Genomic DNA, 10,139 nt, shown 5'->3' with positions numbered 1-10,139 from the left:
GCAGATTAAGTGATATACCATAGGCAATGTTCTTCAGGCACATGGATTGAATTGAATACACTGTAAATCTCAACTTCCAGTTTCAGCTCTACCAGCTAAAGAGATAGCAAAACATCACAATGGGGACATTTAAAAAAAAAAAAAAAAAAAAGACACCAGAGGAATAATATACCCTGACTCCTAGCCTAATTAATATATCGATTCGCTTTTTTCCCTGATGATAAATTTTGGTTTTAAATAATTTTAGGAGTTTAGGCTTCTCAGCTCCCTTCCCAGTGAGAAGTATAAGCAGGACAGACAGGCAAGCAAGAAGAGAGCCCCAGGCCATACTCACAAAGTGGGCAATGTCCCCTGTGGTCATAGAGAAATGAAAAGAGAGAGGATTCCCTGGAAGCATTGGATGTAATCTTTTCTGTCTGTCCTCTCTAGGGAATCACCCCAAGGTATTGTACTTTGGGATTAAGGTTTTAGTCCCACTGTAGACTACTTGCTATTCTGTTCAGTTTCTAGAAGGAACTATGTATGGTTTTTGTGTCCCTAGAGGAACTAAGGTGCAGAAGTTTTGTTTACAATGCACTCCCTAAGAGAGCTAGAACTGGGTGAGATTCTGTTTTAACAGCTTTATTTTCTTTTTCTTGGCCCTGTTTTTGTCACTGTCACCACCTTCAAGGTAAATATTGAATGTGCTTTGGCTGAAACTTTTTTTCCTATTTTGAGATTTGCTCCTTTATATGAGGCTTTCTTGGAAATGGAGAATGGGATAGATGGATATCATTTTGGAAGATGATGAAGAAGGTAAAAAAGGGGACAAATGGAAATTTGTGTTGCAGACAGATGAGGAGCCAACAAAAAAGGGCCTCAGGATCCAGCACACATTATCACAAACTTGCTATCCATCCATCACTACTGACCCTCTCCGGACCTGACTCCACCCCTGAGGGACACAGGTCAGCCTTGACCAATGACTTTTAAGTACCATGGAGAACAGGGGGCCAGAACTTCGGCAGTAAAGAATAAAAGGCCACAAAGAGAGGCAGTAGCACATATCTGCTTCTGACACAGCTGCAGTCACCAGCAAGCTCTCAGGCCTGGCATCATGGTGCATTTTACTGCTGAGGAGAAGGCTGCCGTCACTAGCCTGTGGAGCAAGATGAATGTGGAAGAGACTGGAGGTGAAGCCTTGGGCAGGTAAGCATTGGTTCTTAATGCATGGGAACGAAGGGTGAATATTACCCTAGCAAGTTGATTGGGAAAGTCCTCAAGATTTTTTGCATCTCTAATTTTGTATCTGATATGGTGTCATTTCATAGGCTCCTCGTTGTTTACCCCTGGACCCAGAGATTTTTTGACAGCTTTGGAAACCTGTCATCTCCCTCTGCCATCCTGGGCAACCCCAAGGTCAAGGCCCATGGCAAGAAGGTGCTGACTTCCTTTGGAGATGCTATTAAAAACATGGACAACCTCAAGACCACCTTTGCTAAGCTGAGTGAGCTGCATTGTGACAAGCTGCATGTGGATCCTGAGAACTTCAAGGTGAGTTCAGTTGTGGGTGATATGATTTTTTGGCTTTATAGTTTGACATTAATTAAAGCTTAGGATCTTATTGGAAAGATCAACAAAGATCTCAGAAATCATGGGTCGAGTTTGATGTTAGAACAGCAGACTTCTAGTGAGCATAACCAAGACTAACCTGATTCAGAACTAGTGACAGTAAAGGACTACTAACAGCCTGAATTGGCTCAACTTTTCAGGAAATCTTACCAGAACTTGATGTGTTTATCCCGGAGAATTGTATTATAGAATTGTAGACTTGTGAAAGAAGAATGAAATTTGGCTTTTGGTAGATGAAAGTCCATTTCAAGGAAATAGAAATGCCTTATTTTATGTGGGTCATGATAATTGAGGTTTAGAAAGAGATTTTTGCAAAAAAAATAAAAGATTTTCTCAAAGAAAAATAAGACACATTTTCTAAAAGATATTAAATTTCCCATCAGTATTGTAACCAAGTGAAGGCTTGTTTCTGAATTTGTTAGGGATTTTAAACTCCCGCTGAGAACTCTTGCTGCACTCCCATTCTACATTTACAGAAAATAGACAACTGCTTAAAGAAAAATAGGGAGAGAGGGAGCCCAATAATACTGGTAAAATGGGAAGAGAGGGTGAGGATGCAAGTAGGTAGAATGTTGAATGTAGGGCTCATAAAATAAAATTGAACCTAAGCTTATCTGAATTTTCTGGGTAGGCACAAACCTTGGAACAGTTTGAGGTCAGGGTTGTCAAGGAATGTAGGTATAAAGCCGTTTTCGTTTGTTTGTTTGTTTTTTCAGCAAGTTGTTTTTGGAAATTCTACTCAACATGCTTATGTGTTATTTTGTCTTTTGCCTAACAGCTCCTGGGTAACGTGATGGTGATTATTCTGGCTACTCACTTTGGCAAGGAGTTCACCCCTGAAGTGCAGGCTGCCTGGCAGAAGCTGGTGTCTGCTGTCGCCATTGCCCTGGCCCATAAGTACCATTGAGTTCTCTTCCAGTTTGCCAGTGTTCCTATGACCCTGACACCCTCCTTCTGCACGTGGGGACTGGGCTTGGCCTTGAGAGAAAGTCTTCTGTTTAATAAAGCACGTTTTCTTCAGTAATCAAAATTGCAATTTTATATACTCCATCTTTTACTCTTGTGTTAAAGGAAAAAGTGTTCATGGGCTAAGGGATGGAGAGAAACATAGGAAGAACCAAGAGCTTCCTTAAGAAATGTATGGGGGCTTGTAAAATTAATGCAGATGTTATGGGAGAATTCCAGGATTCCAAGGAGGATGATATGATGGAGAAAAATCTTCATAAGGGTGGGAAAATGGTTAGTTAAGTAGACAGAGACTCCTAGGCAGTTTTTACTGCACGGGGGAAAGAAGGAGGTGTTAGTGGTACCCGAGAAAGCAGATTTGTGGTACATGTCACTTTTCATTAAAAACAAAAACAAAACAAAACAAAACTTCGTAGATAGCCAAGATATAGGCTAGAATTACTATTTTAATTTACTGTTATTTACATTTTGAAGTAACTAGCTTGTCACATGTTTTATGAAATTGATTTGGAGATAAGAAGATGAATTGAGTGTGTATCAACAATAGCCTGCTCTTTCCTGAAGGATTCCATTATTTCATGGGTTTGCCGAGGCTAAGACACATGATATCATTGTGCATTATCTTCTGATAGAATGTAACATGCACTAAAATAAAGTTAGTGTTAGGATCTAAGTGCGAACGTTTTTGTAGGGTGTGATGAAGACTTTCTGTAGGAGACAGAATACTGATAAAGGCTTAAATTCTAAAACCAGCTAGCTAGGGCTTTGTGACTTGCACGAAACTGGCTCTCTGGACGTAGAAGGGAGAGTAAGACATAGGTAGGGAGGACTAGGAAAGACCAGATAGTACAGGGCCTGGCTCCAAAAATACAAGCTTTTACTATGCTATTGCAATACTAAACAATAAGCATTAGGATATTAAGTGACTCAGGAAATAAGATTTTGGGAAAAAGTAATCTGCTTATGTGCACAAAATGGATTTAAGTTTGCAGATAAAATAAAATATGGATGATGATTCAAGGGGACAGATACAATAGTTCAAACCCAAGATGAGCAGTGAGTCTGTGGAATTTGAAGGATGGCCAAGGTGGAGTGAGAAAGACATAGTATTCGATTGACGGTAGGGGATGAGAAGGAAGAAGGAAGCGATAAATGACTGAAAGCTCTGAGGCTGATGAAGATAACAGGAGGAAACCAGGCACTGACCTGGGGACTCTCATGTATGAAGGGTAGAGGGATATTAACGGATTTACTTTCGAGGAAGTGCTAGATTGCTCAGGGAGTTTTGACCTTCAGGTCTTGTGTCTTTCATATAAAGGGACCTTCGCATTTTCCAAGTTAGAGTGCCATATTTTGGCAAATATAACTTTATTAGTAATTTTATTGCCTCCCCCACATTGATCAGACTTTTTCCTGAGAATTACTTTTGAATTTGGCTATATATATCCAGAATATGGAAGAGAGACAAACAATTATTGTAGTTGCAGGCTATCAATAACACTGGTCTCTCTGAGTCTTATAACCTTTCAATATGCCCATATACAGAGTAAACAAGGATTATTCATCATACTAAATATTTTTCACCTAGTCAGTCAGTCAACAAATGAGAGCAATGTGCATTTTTTTAAAACATAATATTTCTATATATTTATGGGGTACATGTGATACTTACATGCATAGAACATGTAATGATTAAGTCTAGATATTTAGGATATCCATTGCTTTGAGCATTTATCATTTCTATGTGTTGAGAAAATTTCAAGTCCTCATTTCTAGCCATTTTGAAATACGTAATAAATAGTAATTAACTATCGTCACTGTACTCAAATATCAAACATTATGGCTTAATCCTTCTATCTAACTGTGTTTGTACCTATTAACCAACATCTCTTAAATCCCCTTCCATACACGCTCACACTTTTTCCAGCCTCTGATAACTATCATTCTACTTTCTACCACCATGACGCCCACTTTTTTAGCTCCCACAGATGAATAAAAACATGTAATATTTGACTTTCTGTGTCTGGCTTATTTTATTATCTATCTCTTTGGCATACCAAGAGTTTGTTTTTGTTCTGCTTCAGAACTTTCAATTAACATAATGACCTCTAGTTCCATCCATGTTGCTACAAATGACAAGATTTCATTCTTTTTCATGGCAAAATAGTACTGTGCAAAGATGTCAATTTTTTTTTTTATCCATTCGTCTGTTGATAGACACTTAGGTTGATTCCAAACCTTAACTATTGTGAATAGTTCTTCAATAAACATGAGTGTAATGTGTCCATTGGATATACTGATTTCCTTTCTTTTGGATAAATATCCACTAGTGAGATTGCTGGATTGTATGTAGTACTATTTTTAGTTTATTGAGAAATCTTCATACTGTTTTCCATAATGGCTGTACTATTTTACATTCCCACCAAGAGTGTGTAAGAGAGTTCCCTTTTCTCCATATCCTCACAAAGATCTGTTATTTTTTGTCTTTTTGTTAATAACCATTTTAACTAGGGTAAGTAGATATCTCATTGTAGTTTTGATTTGTATTTCCCTAATGACTGGGATGCTGAGCACTTTTTTCATATACCTGTTGGCCATGTGCATGTCTTCTTTTGAAAAATGTCTACTCAGAACTAATCTTTGCCCAGGTGTAGGCAAATATTTTACAGCTGGAACCCCAAAAACACAGGCAACAAAAGCAAAAATAGACAAAACGGATATATATTAAAAAGCTTTTGCACAACAAAGAAAACAATCACTGCAGTGAAGAGTCAACTTGTTGAATAGGAAAAAATATTTGCAAACTACTCATCTGACAAGGATCTGATATCCAGAAAATGAAAAGAACTCAGGCAACTCAAGAGCAAAAAATAAAATAAAAACATACAAGCAACATGCATTTAAAAAAATTTTTATTTCTGTAGGTTATTGGGGAAACAGGTGGTGTTTTGTTATATGCATAAGTTATTAAGTGGTGATTTGTGAGATTTTGGTGCACCCATCACCCAAACAGTATACCCTGCACCCAATTTGTAGTCTTTTATCTCTCATTCCCTTCACCCGCTTTCCCCTGTGTCATCCTTATATCTTTGCATTCTCATAGCCTAGTTCTAGCTCCCATTTATGAATGAGAACATGCAATTTTTGGTTTTCCATTCCTGAGTTACTTCACTTAGAATAAAGGTCTCCACTCTCATCCAGGTTGCTGCAAATGCTTTTAATTCACTCATTTTTATGGCTGAGTAGTATCCCATCATATATATATAATCCCATCATATATATCCCATCATATATATACTCATCTCATATATATGGCATATATACACACAGCCAATATATATACCATATATATACACACTATATATATACACCACAGTTTCTATACCACATATATATACATATACACACCATGTATATATATGTGTATATATATACACACACACACCCCACACATATATATGCCACATATATACACAGTTTCTTTATCCACTAATTGATTGATGGGCATTTGGGTTGGTTCCACATTTTAGCAATTGCACATTGTGCTGCTGTAAACATGTGTGTGCAAGTATTTTTTTCATATAACAACTTCTTTTCCTCTGTGTAGATACCCAGTAGTGGGATTGCTGGATCAAATGGTAGATCTATTTTCAGTTCTTTAAGGAATCTCTGCACTGTTTTCCATAGTGGTTGTACTAGTTTACATTCCCATCAGCAGTATACAAGTGTTCTCTGTTCACCACATCCACGCTAGCATCAATTAAAAAATTTTTTTTTATTATGACCATGCTTACAGGTGTTAGGTGGTATTGCATTGTGGTTTTGATTTGTATTTCCCTGATCATTAGTCACGTTGAGAATTTTTCATATGTTTGTTGGTCATTTGTATATCTTTTTCTGAGAATTGTCTATTCATGTCCTTAGGCCTACTTTTTAAATGGGATTGTTTGTTATTTTCTTGATAATTTATTTAGGTTCATTTTAGAGCCTGGATATTATTCTTTTGTCAGACGTATAGATTGTGAAGATTTTCTCCCACTCTGTGGGTTGTCTGTTTATTCTGCAGACTCTTCCTTTTGCCATGCAAAAGCTCTTTAGTTTAATTTAGTCCCAGATATTTATCTTTGTTTTTATGTATTTGCATTTGTGTTCTTGGTCACGGAATCTTTGCCTAAGCCAATGTGTAGAAGGGTTTTTCTGATGTTATCTTCTAGAATTTTTATAGTTTCCGGGCTTAGATTTAAGTTCTTGATCCATCTTGACTTGATTTTTGTATAAGGTGAGAGATGAAGATCCAGTTTCATTCTCCTAGCTATGCAGCTTGCTAGCTATCCCCGCACCATTTGTTGAATAAGGTGCCCTTTCCCCACTTTATGTTTTTGTTTGCTTTGTCAAAGATCAGTTGGTGGTAAGTATTTGATTTTATTTCTGGGTTCTCTATTCTGTTCCATTGGTCTATGTGCCTATTTGTATACCAGCATTATGCTGTTTTGGTGACTATGACCTTATTGTATAGTTTGAAATGAGGTAATGTAACGCCTTCAGATTTGTTTTTTGTTTAGTCTTGCTTTGTTTATGTGGGCTCTTTTTCGGTTCCATAAGAATTTTAGGATTGTTTTTTCTAGTTTTGTGAAGAATAATGGTGGTATTTTGATGGGAATTGCAATGAATTTGTAGGTTGCTTTTGGCATTATGGTCATTTTCACAACATTGATTCTACCTGTCTATGAGAATGCCATTTGTTTGTGTCTTATATGATTACTTTCAGCAGTGTTTTGTAGTTTTCCTTGTAGACGTCTGTCACTTCATTGGTTAGGTATACGTTCCTAAGTTTGTTTGTTTATTTATTTATTTATTTATTTATTTATTTATTTATTTTGCAGCTATTGTAAAAGGGGTTGAGTTCTTGATTTTATTCTCAGCTTAGTCATTACTGGTATGTAAGAGAGCAACTGACTGGTGTACATTAATTTTGTATCCAAAAACTTTGCTGAATTCTTTTATCAGTTCTAGGAGGTTTTGGAAGAGTCTTTAGAGTTTTCTAGATACACAATCATATCACAAGCAAACAGTGACAGTTTGACTTCCTCTTTAACAGTCTGGATGCACTTTATTTCTTTCTCTTGACTGATTGCTCTTCCAGTAATATGTTAAAGTGTGTGGTGTAATATATGCTACACCACACAGTAATATGATAAAGTATGTTAAAATATGTGGTGAGAGTGGGCATCCTTGTCTCATTCCAGTTCTCAGAGGGAATGCTTTTAACTTTTTCCCATTCAATAAAATGTTGGTTGTGTGTTTACCACAGATGACTGTTATTACATTGAGGTATGTCCTTTGTAAACCAATTTTACTGAGAGTTTTAGTCATAAAGGGATGTTGAATTTTGTTGAATGCAGTTTCTGTGGCTATTGAGATAATCATGTGATTTTTGTCTCCAATTTTGTTTTTGTTGTGTATCACATTTATTGACTTGCATATGTTAAACCATTCCTGCATCCCTTGTATGAAACACACTTGATCCTGGGTTTTGATATGTTGTCGGATGCTTTTAGCTAGTATTTTGTCAAGGATGTTAGCAGCTATGATCATCAGGGATATTGGTCTGCAGTCTTTTGTTGTTGTTGTTGTTTTTGGTTATGTTATTTCCCAGTTTTGGTATTAAGGTGATACTGGCTTCATAGAATGATTTAGGGAGGATTCTCTCTTTCTCTATCTTATAGAATAGTGTCAATAGAATTGATATCAATTCTTCTTTGAATGTCTGGTAGAATTCAGCTGTGAATCTCTCTGGTCCTGGACTTTTTTGTTGTTGGTAACTTTTTATTATAATTTCAATCTTGCTGCTTATTACTGGTCTGTTCAGGGTATCTAATTCTTCCTGATTTAAGCTAGAGTGCTGTATGTTTCCAGGAATTCATCCATCTCCTTTAGGTTTTCTAGTTTATGCAGGTAAAGGTGTTCATAGTAGCCTTGAATAATCTTTTGTATTTCTGTGGTATCAGTAGTAATATCTCCCGTTTCATTTTTAATTGAGCTTATTTGGACTTTTCTCTTCTTTTCTTGGATAATCTTGCTAATGGTCTATCAGATTTATTTATCTTTTCAAGGAACCAGCTTTTTATTGAATGTAGCTTTTGTATTTTTTTGTAGTTGTTTTAATTTCATTTAGTTCTCCTTTTATCTTGGTTATTCCCTTTCTTTTGCTGGGTTTTGGTTCTGTTTGTTTTTTGTTTCTCTAGTTCCTTGAGGTGTGACCTTATATTGTCTGCTTGTGCTCTTTCGGACTCTGACATTGACATTTAGGGCTATGAACTTTCCTTTTAGCACCACCTTTGCTGTATCCTAGAGGTTTTGATAGGTTGTGTCACTATTGTTGGTCAGTTCAAATAATTGTGGTGTTATTATACTTTAAGTCCTGGGATACATGTGCAGAACATGCAGGTTTGTTACATAGGTATAGACATGCCGTGGTGGTTTGCTGCACCCATCAACCTGTCATCTACTTTAGGTATTTCTTTTAATGCTATCCCTCTCCTAGTCCCCCACCTCCTGACAGGCCCTGGTATGTGATATTCCCCTCCCTGTGTCCATGTGTTCTCACTGTTCAACTCCCACTTATGAGTGAGAACATGAGGTGTTTGGTTTTTCTGTTCCTGTGTTAGTTTGTTCAGAATGATGGTCTCCAGCTTCATCCATGTCCCTGCAAAGACATGAACTCATCCTTTTTTATGGCTGTATAGTATTCTGTGGTGTATAATGTTCCACATTTTCTTATCCATTCTATCATTGCTGGCCATTTGGGTTGGTTCCAAGTATTTGCTATTGTGAATAGTGCTGCAATAAACATACATGTGCATGTGTCTTTATAGTAGAATGATTTATAATTCTTTGGATATATACCCAATAATGGGATTGCTGGGTCAAACAGTATTTCTGGTTCTAGATCCTTGAGGAATCATCACACTGTCTTCCACAATGTTTGAACCTATTTACACACCCATCAATAGTGTAAAAGTGTTCCTATTCCTTCACATCCTCTACAGCACCTGTTGTTTCCTGACTTTTTAAAGATTGTCATTCTAACTGGCATGAGATGGTATCTCATTGTGGTTTTGATTTGCTTTTCTCTAATGACCAGTGATGATGAGTTTTTTTCATGTGTTTGTTGGCCACATAAATGGCTTCTTTAGAGAAGCATCTGTTCATATCCTTTGTCCACTTTTTGATGGGGTTGTTAGTTTTATTCTTGTAAATTTGTTGAAGTTCTTTGTAGATTTTGGATATTGGCCCTTGGTCAGATGGATAGATTGCAAAAATTTTCTCCCATTCTGTAGGTTGCCTGTTCACTCTGATGATAGTTTCTTTTGCTGTGCAGAAGTTCTTTAGTTTAGTTAGATCCTATATGTCAATTTTGGCCTTTGTTGTCATTGCTTTTGATGTTTTAGTCATGAAGTATTTGCCCATGCCTATGTCCTGAATGGTATTGCCTAAGTTTTCTTCTAGGGTTTTTATGGTTTTAGGTCTCACATTTAAGTCTTTAATCCACCTTGAGTTAA

At 36.8% G+C, this 10,139-nt stretch overlaps 1 protein-coding gene across 1 annotated transcript in view; it reads left to right on the top strand.

The window, feature by feature from the left end:
* The window catches only part of HBE1 (hemoglobin, epsilon 1), a 17,683-nt gene extending 15,042 nt beyond the window's left edge, over positions 1-2,641 (top strand). Inside the window, exons 2-4 of the mRNA XM_011975170.1 lie at positions 831-1,188; positions 1,311-1,533; positions 2,390-2,641. Of these exons, the coding sequence (XP_011830560.1) occupies positions 1,097-1,188; positions 1,311-1,533; positions 2,390-2,518 (444 nt within the window). The 5' untranslated portion in view covers positions 831-1,096 and the 3' untranslated portion in view covers positions 2,519-2,641. The remainder of the gene's footprint in view (positions 1-830; positions 1,189-1,310; positions 1,534-2,389) is intronic.
* Positions 2,642-10,139: the final 7,498 nt, after the last annotated feature.

Source organism: Mandrillus leucophaeus, unplaced genomic scaffold (genome assembly GCF_000951045.1).
Source record: "Mandrillus leucophaeus isolate KB7577 unplaced genomic scaffold, Mleu.le_1.0 Scaffold1518, whole genome shotgun sequence".
Lineage (NCBI taxonomy): Eukaryota > Metazoa > Chordata > Mammalia > Primates > Cercopithecidae > Mandrillus > Mandrillus leucophaeus.
This window is presented reverse-complemented; position numbering and strand designations above follow the sequence as displayed.